The 17,884-nt window shown below is 53.7% G+C and overlaps 1 protein-coding gene across 9 annotated transcripts in view; it reads left to right on the top strand.

Annotated features, from left to right (window-relative positions):
* DGKZ (diacylglycerol kinase zeta) overlaps window positions 1-17,884 on the top strand; it is a 48,750-nt gene that overhangs the window by 8,555 nt on the left and 22,311 nt on the right. For 2 of the 9 annotated variants that reach the window (XM_060176509.1, XM_060176505.1), the window contains exon 1: window positions 8,834-9,024. The exons of 2 other annotated variants lie outside the window; for them this stretch is intronic. In XM_060176509.1, coding sequence (XP_060032492.1) covers window positions 8,849-9,024 — 176 coding nt within the window. In that variant the 5' untranslated portion in view covers window positions 8,834-8,848. Of the gene's footprint in view, window positions 1-8,833; window positions 9,025-10,604; window positions 11,006-17,884 lie in introns of those variants that run through there. 5 more of the 9 variants (XM_007519087.3, XM_007519085.3, XM_060176501.1 and 2 more) reach the window with 4 other exon arrangements.

Here is a 17,884-nt window from a genome sequence, read left to right as displayed (position 1 = left end):
TGAGCAGTGGAATGGAGCAGCACCTTACAGATAAGAAATTCTTCCTCAGCGAAGTTAAGCAATTTGCTCAGATCACACAGCCAACAGCTGCAGAGCCAGGATCCAGATCGGCTTCACCCTAGAGCCTTTTTGCTCTTCCAGGCTCCCAAGGGCCTAGACTTTGATCCTTACGGCTCTTTCTTCTAGTGCTGTGCTCAGTGCCCCCGGCCAGTGCTTGGGTAAGAGGGTAGGGAACAGGGGCACTGAGGTGGTTGTGCAATCAGGGCTTGTGACCCAGAAGATGGGGGTAGAGGCTGGGAGGGCAGGAGGCCCGCTTGTCCTGCCTGGGGTTACATGCTATGCAGTCCAGGCTGAGGACAGAAGGCAGCTTCCCCAGACAGAGGCAGCTGACTCAGCCTAGGGGGAAGACACCCAGGCCTCTCTCATCCCCAGCCTGGGGACCTCTAAGGAGCCAATGGACAGATTTCAAGAGAAACAGTTGTTTAAGGGACCACCTCGCCTGCTGAGCTGCGAGTCCGCAGCTCTCTTGGTCCTTTGGGAGAGGCTCTCCAGCTTCCCCTCCAGGATTCTTCCTATTCATGACTGTTTACGGATTACCTTATAAACATGTATTTATTGGGGACCAGGTGGTGGTGCATCTGGTTAAGCACACATTTTAACAGTACTCAAGGACCCAGATGCAAGCCCCTGGTCCCCACCTGCAAGGGGAAAGCTTCACAAGCGGTGAAACAGGGCTGCATGTGTCTCTCTGTCTCTTTCCCTCTCTCTCTCTCCCACTCCCCTCTCAATTCTTCTCTCTCTATATCCAATAATAAATAAATAAATAAATAAATAGGGAGTCGGGCGGTAGTACAGTGGGTTAAGCACACGTGACGTGAAGCGCAAGGACCGGCGTAAGGATCCTGGTTCGAGCCCCCAGCTCCTGACCTGCAGGGGAGTCGCTTTACAAGCAGTGAAGCAAGTCTGCAGGTGTCTGTCTTTCTCTCCCCCTCTGTGTCTTCCCCTCCTCTCTCAATTTCTCTCTACCCTAACAACGATGACATCAATAACAACAACAATAACTACAACACAATAAAAAATAAAGGCAACAAAAGGGAAAATAAATATATATTTAATTTTTTTTAGAATATATGAATCTTTTTATTAAAGATTTTATTTATGTATTTATGAGAAATGACAGGAGAGAAAAAGAACCAGATATCACTCTGGTACATGTGCTGCTGGGGATTGAACTTAGGACCTCATGCTTAAGAGTCCAATGCCTTATCCACTGCGCCACCTCCCAGACCACTCACTATATTAAACATTTTTAAAGATTTATTTACTTACTTATTTATGGGAGAGAAAGTACCAAAGCATCACTGTGGCACATGCAATGCTGGGGATCGAACTTGAGGCCTCATGCTTGAGAGTACAGCATTTTATTTGTTGTGCTGCCTCCAGGAGCCCAGATTTTATTCATTTATTTTTGCCACCGGGGGGTTATTGCTGGAGCTCCGTGTCTGCATGAAGAAATCACCATTTCCAGTGGTTTGTTTTTTTTATATTTTAATAGGACAGAGAGAAATTGAGAGGGGAATGAGGAGCTAGAGAGAGGGGGAAAAAAAGATGGATACCTGCAGACCTGCTTCACCACTTGTGTGAAGTTTTCTTCCTGCAGCTGGGAACCAGGGGCTTGAACTTGGATCCTTGCACATGGTTGTACGTGCACTCAACCGGATGTGCCACCACCCGGCCCCTATTCATTGACATATTGCCACTAGAGTTTTCTCTGGGGCTTCATGTCTATACAAGTCCACTGCATTTTTTTCTTTCTTTTTATTTATTTTTTTAATTTGAGGGTGAGAAGCAGAGAGAAAAGGAGAGACACCACATCACTGTTCCACCATTCATAAAGCTTCCTCTGCACATGCTCCCTTGTAGTGGCCGGGGCCTCAAACCCTGGTCCTGGCACATGGTGAAGTGTGCACTCTACTGGGTGAGCTATCTCCCAGTTTTTTGCCCCTCATGACCCTAATGAGGTTGGCCAAAAGGAGTCTAGTCAGATTTCCTTCTGTCACTAGCCAGGCACCTGCAGCCTGGCACAGTCACCTCTGTCTCCCCTGTGGGGACAGTGGCTTGGCCCCTGGTCAGGAGTCAGTGGTCAGCAGTCGCTCTTGGGTCGTTCTTGGTTCCCCACGCCCAATCCCCAAAGGCTCCAGCAGGCACCTGGGTCACAGTCTTAGCTGCTGGGAAGGACTTGGACTCAAAAAGTATAGGGTGCCTCACTGCCCGTGCAAACTGAAAACTGGTTTCTATCCCTCTTTTCCCCTCCACCAGAAGTGACTGAGTGCACACAGCACACAGCACAGGGCGAGGATCAATGCAGGGTTCGAGACGGGCTTGCAGGGGCCTGGCGGTGGCACACCTAGTTAACCACACGCTACCATGTGCAAGGACTCAGACTCAAGCCCCTATTCTCCACCTGCAGGAGGAAACTTCCCAAGTGGTGTTGAAGGGCTGCAGGCATCTGTCTTTCTCTCCCTCCCTGTCTCTCCTTTCCTCCTCAGTTTCTCTCTGAACCTGCCAGATAAAGAAAAAAAAAAAATGGACACACACACACACACACACACACACACACAAACTGCTGCAAGAAGACAAGATGAATGCATAAAAATTCATACACCATTCAGGGATCTTGTTGGCAACAAAAATGAGAGGCTGATAAATCAGCGGGGTGGGTGGGCAAGCTGACTGGGGAGCAGCATTTGACACAGTAGTCAACAGTGCTCAATAAGTATTTGTACAAAATAATGAATAATAAATGAGTGAACTCCTGCAGCCAAGGGGAGGAGAAGCAAATGAAACTGTCAGCTAAGTGAGAACTGAGGAATCTTCTGGCCCCACCCAGAGATGCTAAGTGGCTTGCCTAGAGTCACACAGCAAGGATGGCGTGAAGTAGATGGGGGCTCTTTCCGCCTTCCCATTATTGCTTCTGGGACTGGGGACTGAAGGATGGAGATTGTTTGAGATTTGTTTATTTCATATTAGACGGAGTTGCACATGGTAAATGGGAAAGAGAGAAAGGTCAGAGCCTCACTGCAACAATAGGATTTGTTCAAATCAGGAGCCGTAACCATGCATGCCCTGTGCTCTACAAGTTGAACTATTTTCTTTGCCACATGCTCTTTAAAAAAATACATGGGGGGGGAGGGGTCGGGCGGTGGCGCAGTGGGTTAAGCGCATGTGGCGCAAAGCGCAGGGACCGGCGTAAGGATCCCGGTTCGAGCCCCCGGCTCCCCACCTGCAGGGGAGTCGCTTCACAGGCGGTGAAGCAGGTCTGCAGGTGTCTATCTTTCTCTCCCCTTCTCTGTCTTCCCCTCCTCTCTCCATTTCTCTCTGTACTATCCAACAACGAATTGCGTCAACAAGGGCAATAATAATAACTACAACGAAGCTACAACAAGGGCAACAAAAGGGGGGGGGGGGGGAAAGGCCTCCAGGAGCGGTGGATTCATGGTGCAGGCACCGAGCCCAGCAATAACCCTGGAGGAGGGAAAAAAAATATACATGGGGGCGGGGCAGTCAGGAGGTAGCCCAGTGGGTTAAGCGCACATGGTGCAAAGCGTAAGGACCGGAGTAAGGATCCCGGTTTGAACCCCTGGCTCCCCACCTGCAGAAGAGTCGCTTCACAGGCAGTGAAGCAGGTCTTCAGGTGTCTTTCTCTCTCCCCCTCTCTGTCTTCCCCTTCTCTCTCCATTTCTCTCTTTCCTAACAAAAAAAAAAAAAAAATTGGAGGGAGCAGGCGTAGCAGGTTAAGTACACATGGTGCCAAGTGCACGGACCTGACCAGCGTAAAGATCCTGGTTTGAGCCCACAGCTCCCCACCTGCAGGGGGGGGGGTTACTTCACAAGAGGTGAAGCAGGTCTGCAGGTGTCTGTCTTTCTCTGCCCTCTCTGTTTTCCTCTCCTCTCTCAATTTTTCTCTGTACTATCCAACAACAACAATAACAATAATAACAACAACAATGGCAACAAAAATGGCCTCCAGGAGCAGTGGACTCATAGTGCAGGCACCGAGCCCCAGCAATAACCCTGGAGGAAAAAAAAGAAGATACATTACTGGCTGAATGGTGGTGTACCTGGTTGAGGGCATGTGTTACAATGAGCAAGGACCAGAGGCAGGGCTGCAGTGGGTATTTGTCTCTCTCCTTCTCTGTCACCCCCTTCTTCTTGATTTCTGGCTGTCTCTATCCAATAAATAAATAAATAAAGATAATAAAATATATATATATTAATAGGGCTAGGGAGGCAGCATAATGGTTCTGCAAAAGACTTTTATTCCTGAGGCTCTGAGGTTCAATCCCAGCACGAACATAAGCCAGAGCTAAGCAGTACTCTGGTCTCTATATACGTGTCTTTCTCTCTGTATCTCTCTCATTAAAATAAATAAATAAATAAAATAAAATAAATTTTGACTAATTTAAAAAATATTTATTTAGAGGAGAGAGAGAGATCCAGAAAACTAGAGCATCACTCTGGCATACACAATGCTAGTATACCTCCCAGGCCACATAGATCTTTTTTCTTTCTTTTTTTTCCCCCTAAAGACTTATCTATTTAGGGGGCCAGGCAGTGGCACACCCAGTTAAGTGCCCATATGCACAAAGACCCAGGTTTGATTCCCTGCTCCCTACCTGCAGGAGGCAGGGGGTGGGGGGTTTGATTCCCTGCTTCATAGCGGGTCTGCTGTATCTATCTTTCTCTCTTCCTTTCTGTCTCCCTTCCCCTCTCAATTTCTCTCTGTTCTGTCAAATAAAAACAGAAAGGAAAAAAAATGACCCCCGGGAGCAATGAATTCATAGTGATGACACCAAGGCCCAGCAATAACCCTGGTGACAATAAAAATTAAAAAAATATATATTTATCTGTTTACCAATGAGAGAGGAGAGGAGAAGAGAGGAGAGGAGAGGAGCAGAGCGGAGAGGAAAGGGAGATCCAGAGCATAACTATGGCACATGAGATGCCAAGTCTCAGAGTCAGACTCTTGTGCCCAAGAGTCCAACATTTCACCCATTGCACCACCTGCTAGGCCACAAGATATATATATTCGCCTCCAGGGTTATTGCTGGGGCTCAGTGTCTGCACTACAAATCCACTGCTCCTGGAGGCCATTTTTCCATTTCTGTTGTTGCTGTTATGTTGTTGTTGGATATGACAGAGAGAAATTGAGAGAGGAGGGGAAGACAGAGAGGGGGAGAGAAAGATAGACACCTTCAGACCTGCTTCATCTTTTGCGAAGAGACCCCCTACAGGTGGGGAGCTGGGGGGCTCAAACTGGGATCCTTTCACGGGTCCTTGTGCTTTGCACTATGTGCACTTAACCCAGTGTGCCACCACCTGGCCCCAACAAGATTTGGGGTTTTTTTGTTTTGCTTTGTTTTGTTTTTGTGTAGGTCATAACAGTGAACCTAGTATCTTTCTCATACATGACACTACTGAATAACATTTGCAGGTTTAACTTTTCATTCATTTCTTTTTGAGAGAAGGGGGATTTGACAAGAGAGACAGAGAGGAGAGATCCACAGTACTGCTCCACCATCCATGGAGTTCCTCTTGCTTCCATCTCTGGTGTTCCTATGTGGTGCTGGGGCTGGATCCCAGGGTCTCTCTCACACAGCAATCCCCAAGATGAAGATCTTGATCTGAGCAGACATGAAATGCCATCAGGGCAAGGAGAACAGCACAGACAGAATAGGGGTGGCAGAATGGAATGAAGGAGTATGAAAAAAAAAAGAGGGAAGAAGCCTTGAGCGTGTACCGGCTGTGAGGCAGACCCAGCACGGCATGAGCTGAGAGAACATCGCCACAGGGAAAGCCTGAACCAAGAGGCAGAAAAGGAAAGAACCAGAGCAGAAGGAGCCTGGAAGGTCAGACCAAGGAGACTGTCTGGGCTGGTTTTGAGAGCAGAGCCTGTCCAGGTCATGTGCTATGTGTTTGGTGCCCTGGCACATTTCTCTTCCCCAGCTCCCACATGCCCATCCGGGCCAAGGAAAGTAGAACACCTCACTCTCTGGGGCCTCAATGGAGCCCAGAATAATCTTATTACCCAGATTGTTCTTCCTGTGAGTGTTGGGGTGAGTCCTGAGGGGTACTCAGATCCCTGGTGCTGTCACATGTTGTCCCAGGAACTGCCAAGGGCGTCCTCTCCTCCCCAGCCCTGTGCACCTGTCCCCTCCATCCTCACCCTTCCACCCCATCTGGAAAGTGTTCAGGGCTTGCAGAAGTAGCAGCTGGGGTGGGCCTTGGGGGTGGGGGGTGGAGGAGCAGAACCATTGGGCTTCAGGCCTCCAGCCTGCCCCACTTCCCCTCAGGAGCCACATTTCCTGCTCACTATAGCTCCAGGACTGCCAGAAGCCTCGATGGAAAACAAGCCCAGCCCTACTTCCTCTGTTTAACTACTCAGGCTTCTTGCACAGTCCCCAGGAAAGGGAAGAGGACCTGCCACAGCCTCTTTCTAGAACAGACCCTCACCAGGCTGACAGGGTCTCTGAGGGGTCACACTATAGGGGACCCCCTGAGAGCTTCAGAGACTAATCAGTAGTCACTTCAGGGCCACTGAGCAAAGGAGCACCAAGCCTCAGGGACATCATGTTGCTATGTCCCCAACCCTAGAGAGATAACAGGATGACTTATTTAAGGGCATGAGATCTGAGCTGTAGCTCTTAGTTCCCCCAATAGACAGCTGCAGGCAAGAGAGTTTAGCAGCTCTGTGCCTCAGTTTCCCCATCTGCCAGAAGAGGAAAAAGAACAAGATCTCCCGCAGAAAGTCCTTAGAGGGATTCAGAGGCTTCCGGCACAGATGCAACCAAGAACCTCTGCTATTGTTCTACGGTGACTGGCTATTAATAATTCATGGCATCGCATGATTTATTAAACAAATATTTATTGAGAAATATGTTCCTGCCACAAGGGGCACAAAGGTGGCTATGGCACCAGATGGAGGTTCCTAAGGGCTGAGCACATTCCTGCATCTGCAGGCTCTGTCGGTGTAAATGTTTACCGAACTAAACTGAACTAACATCGTTTCTGTCCTCGAGAAATTTGCAGTTTGTCTGGGGGTAACAAACACATCTACAGTGAAGGAACTAATTATAGAGCAGTGTGATTAACGAGTGCTTGAGGAGGGGACGATTCCCACCCGGGACCAGCCCTTCACACAAACAACAAACCTGTGTATTGACTAGATACTCATGCTGGCTTCAAAGTCTGGCTCAGCCTACCGTCACTGTCAGCCCACAGACACTTCTGATACATTCTTGGAGCTGGTCCTTTGCTCTTCCGGTCCCTTGCACCTGGAAGGCTGTCCTGCCAATGAGTCACAGAGTCTGCTCACTTCTCAGACCTGAGTCTCTAAATAAACGGCCCCACTTCAACTTTGTTTTTTGTCTCCTTGGCAAGCATCCCAGTTATCAGTGATTACTTTCCTAGACGGCTCCCTGCTAGAACTGAAGCATTAGGAGTGAGAATCCTGCATCCTTGCTCACTGTGGAGATTCTGGCATGTGCCTGATACATGGAAGGCAGACAGTAAATACTGGTTGAATGGATTCACTGGTAGACCCTGGGCTGCATAATGGTTACACAAAAAAAAGACATTTGTGTGTTGCGGGAGGTGGTGCAGTGGATAAAGCATCGGACTCTCAGGCATGAGGTCCTGAGTTCAATCCCTGGCAGCACATGTATCAGAGTGATGTCTGGCTCTTTCTCTCTCCTCCTATGTTTCTCATTAATAAATAAATAAAATCTTTAAAAAAAAAAAAGACATTCGTGCCTAAGCCCTTGACCCAGTTCCAATCCCTACTACCACCATAAATCAGAGCGGAGCCACTGCTCTGGTTAAATGATCTTGATAGTGATAATGGTGGGCCAGGCAATGGGATACCTGGTTGAGCACACACGTTGCCATGAGCAAAAGACTTGGGTTCAAGCCTCCCGGTCCCCAACTTCAGGGAAGAAGGTTCATGAGTGGTGAAGCAGTGCTGCAGGTGTTTCCCTCTCCCTCCCTATTTCCCCATTCCCTTCTCAATTTCTGTCTTATGAATTAAGACAATAATAAACATCTAAAAAATAATAGTAAACCCTTTCACCTCTTATTGAATCCCCCAACATTCCATGAACTCACACTTCACTGCTGTCCCCTTCCCTTTCAAGGATAAAAAAGCAACAACTCAGAAATCCCCCCCCATATGCATCTGTTTATCTGTTTGTGTGTTCTCTTCTTCCAAAAAGGATATCAAGTGACTCAGATGTGTAGGGCCTGACCCAGGTCACACAGCTGGTAAGTGGCTATAAGGGGACATGAACCATATCTTCTGACCCCCACCCTGATTGTTCTTTCCTTTCTGCCACTGTCCCGAATGCCCAACCCCATCTTGGATGATGAGAGCACTCACAGAGGTGCTATGGAGGCAGAGTGTGTGGGCAAGGTACCCCACCAATGTCCCAGGTCTGGTTGTGAGATACAGTGGGCGACCTCAGCAGAACCTAGAGGTGCAGATCAGAAAGTGAAGAAGAGAGGCAAGTCAGACTGGGGGTGATGCTCAGATTCCAGCCCAAGCAAGCCTGGTGGCTGCCTGGAAGCCTGGTGTGACTCCTCCACAGGGCTGCCCAGCCAGGCTTGTCCCCACCTGCCTCTCACCCTCCTGAGTAGGCAGCTCCTTTTCCCAGCCAGCCTGCCAGCCAGCCTGCTGGCCCGCCAGCGGAAGGCGCCTGGGCGGCCTGTGGTCCTCTGCTGGGGCAGCGGGCTGGCCTCTCGCAGGGCCCCCTGGTCAGGAAGTGCCGAAAGAGGAAGAGAGTCGCTGGGCAGGATGAGCGTGCAGGGGGCTGGCCACAGTCCTGGGGAAGGCTGCGATGAGGCCACAGCTCTGGGCCCTGAGGAGGCACTGGCCACGGAAGAAGAGGAGTGGCTGGGGGCGCTGAGGCAGATGTGGCGCTACCGCTCCTGGGATGTGCCACAGATTCCGGCCCAGGCCTCCCAGACACAGTAGGTACCCTGGGAGTGGGGGTGGGGGCTCAGGGACAGGCATAGGACCCCTGGACCAGACAAGTACTTTATTTGGAAAGACATGGCTGGCAGAATTGGGCTTGCCTCCCATCCACTGTCCAGCTGCCGTGCGGAGGCCATAGATAGGGCCAAAAAACAAGTGCTGGGCAGGACAAGAGGAGCTCTGGTGTCTTACAGGGGTTGAGAAGAGGTTTGGCATTGTGGAGGGCTGAACTCATAGGACAGTGAGTTGGCCAGGGGGCTTTGAAATGGGATGCCCCCATAGAAGTGTGTTGCTGGATGCTATGGGGTCTTCAGCTGCCTCTGGTCTCTCACAGAGTTGGGTGTCAGAAGTACCAGCTGACTTTCCCAAAAAGACCCATGCACCCACCCATGCACCCTAGGGTGACCGTGTCAAGTTTCACTCCCCTCTTCCAGCTGGTGGCTGGAGAGCTGGAGCCCCACCATCCTGTCTCAGATCTCCAGAAACAAGGCACTTGAAAGGAGCTGGGAGAAGATTCTGAGCCCTGTGCACTGCCTAGTTCTTGAACCCACGGGCTTGCCCACAGTGGCTGAGTGGCTGGCAGAGGCACAGGGTGAAAGTGAAGGCGATGGAGGATGTGGCTTTGCAGAGAGGAGCCCTGAGAAGGGGCAGGCAGCTGGTGTGGGTGGATAGCAGGGAGGCAGCGCCTCAGCCCCTGGGCCTCCCTTTGTCAACCCCAAAGCAGCCAGCAGAAGCTTCCTGAGCGGCTAGTTCCCTGGTCAGTGTCATGCCTGTGCCACCACCGTGACATCCATGCTCCAAACTGCTTCTCTTAATATTTATTTAGTGGGGGCGGGGGGAGAGAATCAGGCCATCACTCTTGACACCTGGAATACCTGGGATCAAACTCAGGACATCATACTTGCGAGTCCAAGGCTTTTTCCAGTGTGCCACCTCTCAGGTTGCTGCTTTCCTTATTTCTGGAGGGGGTTCAACCTCTGCTCCCCTTGGGGCACGCTGTCCAGCGCGGTGGGGCATGTGCGCTCAGAGGAGGTGGTGGATGTGGCAGAGTCTGCTTCTCGTGCCCATGCCCATCTGGGGGTGCAAGTGGTGTGTGGTGCCTTCCCAGAGAGCACGCGTCGCGGGTTAAGGGAAGGACTGTGTGCTGGGGTGCGGGAGGCTGCGGGACCACCATGGTGGCCGTGAGAACAGGCCTCTGCGTGAACACCCTTCGTGCTCTCTGCTGTGCGGGGCTGGGGCAGGGACTTTGGTCTGGGTGCAGATTTTTGAGTGTGAGAGGCTGGGGTCGGGAGGGAGGGTGAGCGCCCCTAGGTGAGGGCGACTTGTCCCGGCGGATGTGACCTGGAAGGGCGGAGGAGATAGTGGTGCGCGCTGGGCGCGCCCGGGGGTCCCGGGCTGGGGGCCGCGGGCGGGAGGGGGCTTCGGGAGAGGCGGCGCGTGGCCGGCCTCTGTGGGGGCGTGGTCTCGCTGGCCCCGCCCCTCGGAGCGCAGCGTGGCGGCGCGACGGCCGGCCGGCAGAGGGCGCCGCGGGTCGGCTCGGCGGCGCAGCCGAGGGGGCGTGCTCCGCGGCGGCAGGCAGCGGCCGGGCCAGCTATGCGGGGTCCTCCGGCCCCGGCTGGCGGCACTTCCTGGAGCGGCGGCGGCCGCTTCCCGGGCACCTGGGCGTGGGGCGCGGGGGCGCGCGGCGCGGGGCGGGCGGAGCGAGTGCGCGCCATGGCCTCGGCGGGCGGCGCGGAGCCGGCGTGCTGCTGAGCCCGGCCGCCGGCCCGGCATGGGCGTCTCCCGCGGGCCCGCCGCCGGCCGGGGCTAGGGCCGGATGGAGCCGCGGGACGGCAGCCCCGAGGCGCGGAGCAGCGACTCCGAATCGGCCTCCGCCTCGTCCAGCGGCTCCGAGCACGACGCGGGTCCCGAGCCGGACAAGGCGCCGCGGCGCCTGAGCAAACGGCGTTTCCCGGGGCTGCGGCTCTTCGGGCACAGGTGAGCCCGCGGGTGCTGACACCGGGCGGGGGGCCCCGGCGGGGACGCCGGCACCGCGACCCCCGGGACCGGCCGTCCGCCCTTTGACCCTGTTGGCACTCGGAGGGGACGATCGCGCCGGCCTCGGCATGTCGGCGGGGTCCGTGGCGCGGGCAGAGCCTGGCGCGGTGGAGCCGGTCACTACTCGCCTGCACGGGAGCCCCGGGCACCTGTTCCGGTTGCCGTGGACCTGCCGGCTGAGCCCAGCCTCCGGCTCTGCTGGGCAGCCGGCATCTCTCGCCCCAGCTGGGCTGCAAGCTGGACTGTGCTGCCCGCCCGAGCTCCCTCCTGCCCCCTTCCCCCGCGTCAGATGTCACCATCTTAGTGCCTGCCCGGGACACAGGGCTTTGGACCAGGGCCCCTGAGAGGACCTGGAGGGGGCAGGGTGTGGAAAGGCTGAGTGCATGACATGTGTGCCGCTTTGGCTGGGAGCCGCTTCCTGCTAGTGCTACCAGGGTGTAAGGTGTACCCCGGCCGCGGAGCTGGGGCCCCAGGGCTACCTCACCTTGCTCCCCGGCCTTCCTCCTCATCACTGACCGCTGCCCTGCTCCAGGTTGCCCTCTCACTTTATTCAGTTCCCAAGGCTCGGGGCATTACCCGCTGAGCTTTGCTTTGGTTCTTCCCAGAGGAGACTTTACCCACCGAATCACACTGGCAGTTTTCTCCTTCTTTGTTGCATTGCCCAGTGCCCTCTCTGCCAGCCCCACTCTGGCCAGGACCCGGTGTTCTGCACCTGTAGTGTGGTGCCACAGGCACCCAGAGCCTGGATTCTCACACTGGCAGATGGAGCCCAGTGGGTGCTCGCAAAGCCACACAGGCTTCAATGTCACCAAAAACAGGGCAGGGAGCCGAGCTTCTTGGGCCTCTGTTTTGTCACCCACAGCCCTGCAAGATGGAACAGTTTACACCCGGCTCTGCAGGATGTAGCCTCCAGTGTTGCAGGCTCTGGAGGGGGTAGGCGGGAGTGAGTCTGCCAGAAGCTTCCTGTCTTTGCCCACATGGCAACTACCCAGTGCCGAGCTCTTCTGACCTGCACCTGGGCCCCCTCTGAAGGGCACAGGTTTTCGATTGCAAGGGTAGAACCTTCAGGAGGAGGAAGCAGCAAAAGAACCAAGTACCTTTACATAATTCTCTTAAGTTCAGCAGGATCAATGCCAGTTCTCCATTTAAAAAGATGTATTTATTTCATGACAGATCCGAGCACCTACTCTGACATACGTGACGCCAGGGATCAAACCCACAGCCTCACACATGCAGGTCTTTCTAGCACTGCTGCACAGCCTCCACCCTCAGCCCCTGTCTGCTATTTCTCTAATTTTATGGAGAAGAACCTTGGGTCAGAGAGATCCATTTGCCCATAGCCATTCAGCAAGTAAGAGGTACAGAGAGTTTGAACTCTTGTCTGATTCCAAAGCCCACATCCCTTTCTCTGTCCCAGGTCCCCTGATGGAACAGCACAGTAACCCCAGGAGCTTTAGGAAGTGTGGATTCCTAGATCTTACCATTAGCACCTCTGATTCATGGGGGGCGGGGGGGCTGGGTATGTTTGCAAGCTTCCCAAGTGCTACCAAGTTTGAGAAGCATGGCATTACATCATTCTGGGAATGGTTTGGAATCTAATAGGGTGCTTAATGAGAAGAAACCCAGACAGCACCTCTGGCAGGGTGCTGAGCATGGTCTTGAGTGAGAGCACTGTGTAGGGGGACCGTCAGACGTTAACACGTTCCTATAACCCAGGAGAGTTTGGAAGAGGGTAGTGGGGGTAGCACCTCCTTCCCCACCCCCACCCCCCCACCTAAGGATTCAGGAAACCCACTGCCTCCTGGAGCTGGCCTTCCTCCCATTACTAGCTTTGGAGGAAGGGGGAAGAACAAGCCCTGAGTACTGCCCCTGAATGCCACTTGGTCATTTGCCACTTTGCTCAGTTGCCCCAGTTTAAACCAGCCCTCCGTCTTTTCTCCTGACTCCAGGCTTGCTAAACCCGGCGCTTGCTGCTTACCCGGGAAATGCAGTCTGCATATCCCATCCCGCACCCCCCACACACCTGAGGGTTCTGATGAGTAAGTGGCTCTAGCAGGGGCCGTCAGGAAAAGAGCTGGGTGGTGGCTCTTGTGTTTGCTGGGGGCTGGGGAGAGGTAGTGATGGACCTGAGCTGCCTGTCTCCACCCCGGGTCCTGTCCTGTCCAGCAGTCTCTGAATGACTGCTGGCTTGGTTTCTTCCACAGAGCCCACCTCCGCCCCCACCAACTGGTTTCACCTACTGGGAGTCTGTAGAGCAGTTTTCCATCACCCTTTTTCTTCCCTTCCTCTCCTTTGCAAGATTTATTTGTTTATGAGAAAGAGAGCCGGAGGTTGTTTCTGACACTTGCTATGCCAGGGCTCAAACGTGGGAACTTGTGCTTGGGAGTCTAGCTCTTTATCTGCTTCCAGACCCACCCAGCTCCTTATTTTATTTTATTTTATTTTATTTATTTTTAAGCCCAGTAAAAGACAAGGCTGAGCCACCTCTGGGAAGAGGAGTCAAGGCCCTGCCCTACCCTCAGGACAAATGGGCTTTCCTGCACCCTGACCTTTCAGGTTCCATCAGCCTAAGGGGTGGTCAGAAATAGCTCTCAGGTTCTAGCCCAGCACCACAGAGGAGGAACCAGGGAGGAGCCAGCACACAAATGGAGGAAGAAGCTTCATGTCTTCACCTCTGTCTTTTTCTGTCTGGGAAAAAAAAAAAAAAAAAAAAAAAACACAATGGCCTGAGTCCCATAGAAATAAAGGGAGAGGGTGTCCGTCAGAAGGGGAGGAACGCTCACTCTGTCTCCTTCTCCCCCGTCCGTTGTCCACCTGCAGAGAGGACACCCCCCCACACACACACACCCCGAGCCTAGGCCCAACCCAGACTCTGGGTTAGCCGGTGCTGCACTCCAGGGGCATCAGAGCTTCCCTGGCACCTGGGAGCCGGGGCCCTAGCTCAGCCGCCCCTGCCCACCGCTGCCCTTCATCAAGGCTGAAAGTCACCCATTCTCAGAGGGCAGGAAACACACCTGTGGAACTAGTTTGAAACAATAGGTCCCATTTAGAGGTGACGCCACAGGGCCCCAAGTGAATTTGGTCAGGAAGCCTGTGCTGGCAGAGGGTGCCCAGCGGGTAGCCCTAGTGGGAGCACCCCAGTGTGGGCTGGCTCAGCAATGACTGGAGAGGGATATGTTGAGGGAGGCCTCACGCTCGGAGGCATGGTCCTGTCCTTGGCACCCTTGGCGCCCGGGTGTCTGGGAACAGAGGAGCTGCTCTGAGTGGTCTGTCTTGCTCAGGCTAATTCCATGAGCAGCCCAGGTGCTGAGGGCAGGGGTGGAGCCTAGACCTGGAGCAGCTGCCCTCCTTAGCTTCTCAGCACCCTCAGGTGCTGCTGAGGTGAACAGGCTCCCTGGAGGAAGCAGGGACTGGTCCCCTCTCTGCATACACCCCCACAAAGGCTGGAGCCTCAAGGCCGGAAGCTGGCCCAGAACTCACCCTGAAGTATCTCTAGAGCAGCACCAGGGGGCGACAGCCCACCATTGCAGGGAGGACGGGGCAGGCATGGCCTCCAGGTGGATGGATCCACTTGCTCTGAAGCCCTGCTAGAAGGCACAGGGTTGGTGGAACCCCTGACACCTATTCATGCCTCGCCTGAGTCCTGCTCCTCTCCTCCCTGCAGATTGAGGCCCAGTGTGGTGGTCTTGACTGGACCAAAGTCTCAGCAGGTGCTGGAAGTGTGTGTGTGTGTGTGTGGGGGGGGGTGTCAGACCTGGACCCTCTCACTTGTAAGTCTTGTGCTCTGTGGCAGCGCTACCTTCCCACCCACCCCACCTTTCCTCTCTGTCCCCCTCCTGGGCAGGGCCACTGGACAGGGCTGAGCGGTGGAGGACAGGTTTGAGTGGGCCTAGGGGCTACCACCCCTCCCTATGCACCCCTGCACGTGTCTGGCACTGAGCAGTCCCCAGAGTGGGAGAGTGTACCCAGCTCCCATCATCCTCACTTTGGGTTTACTCCCATTTACCTTCCCAGAGGCTCATAAGCCCCAAACCCGAGGATCTCTGCCCAACACCAGGCCACCCTGCAGACCTTTCTGTCCTTTCTTGCTCCTAGACTAGGAAAGAAGTCTGGCTGGCATGAGAACCCCACTCCCCGACTCCAGCTCAGGGGCAGGGAACACTGAGGGTGTTCCCTGCCAGGCTTGCAGACCCGGTGCCTGCCTGGATCTGGGGCACAGGGGTGAACCTGTGACCTTTTCCTTTGTTTTCTGAGTGCAGGGTACAGAAGAGAGCTGTCCAGAGGAGTCCCTGCAACCACCCCCATTGGGGCCAGTGGGTAGGCTGAGACATGGGAACATGGGAAGAGCTGCAGGGGAAGAAGAGAGAGGGAGCACCCCAGAGCCTTCTGCCTCCTTGTTCGAGGCCTCTTCCTGCAGGGGCTGAGCTTCATCACAACACGCGCCAAAATAGTTGTCTGGGAGCCAGAGCCGCCACTAAGCCTCAGCACCGTGTGGGTTAATAGCTTGCCGACTCTCCACACGCACACCCCCACTTCCCCAGCTTGCTGACATTTCAGTAAGACGGGGGCGGCTGTGAAAGGGGGCAAGCCGGTTCCTGCTCCCCAACCCACGTAGACACCCCACTGACACCGCCTGCCGCCAGCCTGCCCCAGAGAGGCATCCTTCTCGGGGAGCCCTTCCTTCCGGCCCACAGACTCAGGGCTCTAAAGACAGCTAAGGGATCTGCATGAGTTCTGGACTGAGGCCCACCCAGGGCATCCCTCACCCAAGGGAGCCTTTCTCCCTCTGGGGGGGGGGGGTCTTTTTAAAAAACATGAACATAGCCAGCAATGACAAAAGCAACTCGTCACACGGCACCCACCACGGTCAGTCTCACCATGATCCCAGTGTCTACTCTTGGTAGGCGTGGGGGCCCTGTGGCTCCCTGTCCAGAGGAAGCCAGGAGCCTGATTTTGGTGTCTGTGGTCTGCTGCCTGCTTGCATATTTTTCCTGCTTGAGTACACAACCATGGCAACAAGTGGCACTGTACTGGCTGGCTTTGTGCTTGACTTAAGTGGTATGCCATCTACTGGGTTGTCAGGAAAGTCGTGACACATTCTTGCAGAGAAGAAGATAGAAAAATACATCATCAACTCAATATAGTTTGAGTTTAAACGGTGCCCACATTGCTTCAGAGATTAAAACAGCCTTTAAAAAAATGTATTCATAGGGGGCAAGGCAGTGACGCACTCAGTTAAACGCACTTATCACCCAGTGCAAGGACCGGTGTTCAAACCCCTGCCTCCCACCTACAGGGGGAATGTTTCACAAATGGTGAAGCAGGTCTGCGGGTGTCTAGCTTACTAGCCCTCTCTATCTCCCCCTCACCTCTCAATTTCTCTCTATCCTGTTAAATAAAATAGAAAAAAATGTATTCATGATAGAGAACCAGAGCATCACTCTGACACATGCAGTGCTGGGGATTAAAGTTGGGACCCCGTGCTTGCAAGTCCAAGCCTTTATCCACTGTGCCACGTCCCGAGACAAAAGAGATGCAACTGTGGTCCGGGAGGTGGCGCAGTGGATAAAGCGCTTGACTCTCAAGCTTGAGGTCCTGAGTTCAAGCCCTGGCAGCACATGTACCAGAGTGATGTCTGGTTCTTTCTCTCTCCCCTATCTTTCCCATCAGTAAATAAATAAAATCTTTAAAAAAAAAAAAAAAAGAGCGATGCGATTATCTTGCAGTATGAACACGAGCAAATGGAGTTGGCTCTTATGGGTGGTGCACTGCTTTGCCGAGTTAACAACCCAAGTTCCCCCACTGCACTGGAAGAGGCCACAGTGCTGTGGTCTCTTTCACTCTTCTCTCTGCTTCTGTCTCTGTATCTAAACGTTAAGGAAAGAAAAAGAGGGAGTCAGGAGGTAGCACATCGAGTTAAGCCCATGTGGCACAAAGCATAAGGACTGGTCTAAGGATCCCGGCTCCCCACCTGCAGGGGAGTCGCTTCACAGGCGGTGAAACAGGTCTGCAGGTGTCTGTCTTTCTCTCCCCCTCTCTGTCTTCCCCTCCTCTCTCCATTTCTCTCTGTCCTATCCAACAACGACAACATCAATAACAACAATAACTACAACAATGAAAAAAAAGGGCAAGAAAAGGGAATAAATAAAAAAAAAGAAACACGAGCATAGCAAGCCCGCTTTAAACGCCATGTACTACTCCTTTCTGTCACTGTGCAGCGCTAACTCACCCAGCGTGGCACTGAGGGTGCTGTGGTGGTGTGTGGCTCGTCACCCCTGCAAGGCTGGTCTGGCTTTTGGCCCGTGTCCACTCTCTCCAGCTGTGCCTGGTCTGGGCTGGTGCAGTGGCAGCTGACGTGTAGTCGGCTGCCAAATTGTGCCTCACAGCAATTGTCCTGATTTACTTGTTTTTGCCTCTGGAGTTCCTTTAAGTTTTGGTTAACAGTGATTGGTTACCATGAACAAGCGTGGACTTTCAAGCTTATAACAGTCTCGAAGAAGATAAAGTGGGGGCTCTCCCACCTGCCAGATGAGGAAATTGAGGCTCAGACTAGGTAGAAGACCCAGCTCAAGGTTGGAGGCAACAGTCTGCCAAGCCTTAGCGTCGAGATCCAGGGCACAGACTGTGTCCCCTGCCGTGTCAGGAGACATGAGGCACAGGGTCTGCCTCTGAGGAGCAGAGTTCTGCCCCCATGGGGCATGGAGGGGTGAGGCTGTGGGCCCAGGAGGAAGCAGCCGCCCAGGAACTTGGGAAGGGAGCTAAATTTTGAATGGGGGTTGCATCTCTTGGCAGATGGGGAACAGGGCCCGGCCACGGGTA

Source organism: Erinaceus europaeus, chromosome 17 (assembly GCF_950295315.1).
Source record: "Erinaceus europaeus chromosome 17, mEriEur2.1, whole genome shotgun sequence".
Taxonomy (NCBI): Eukaryota; Metazoa; Chordata; class Mammalia; order Eulipotyphla; family Erinaceidae; genus Erinaceus; species Erinaceus europaeus.
This window is presented reverse-complemented; position numbering and strand designations above follow the sequence as displayed.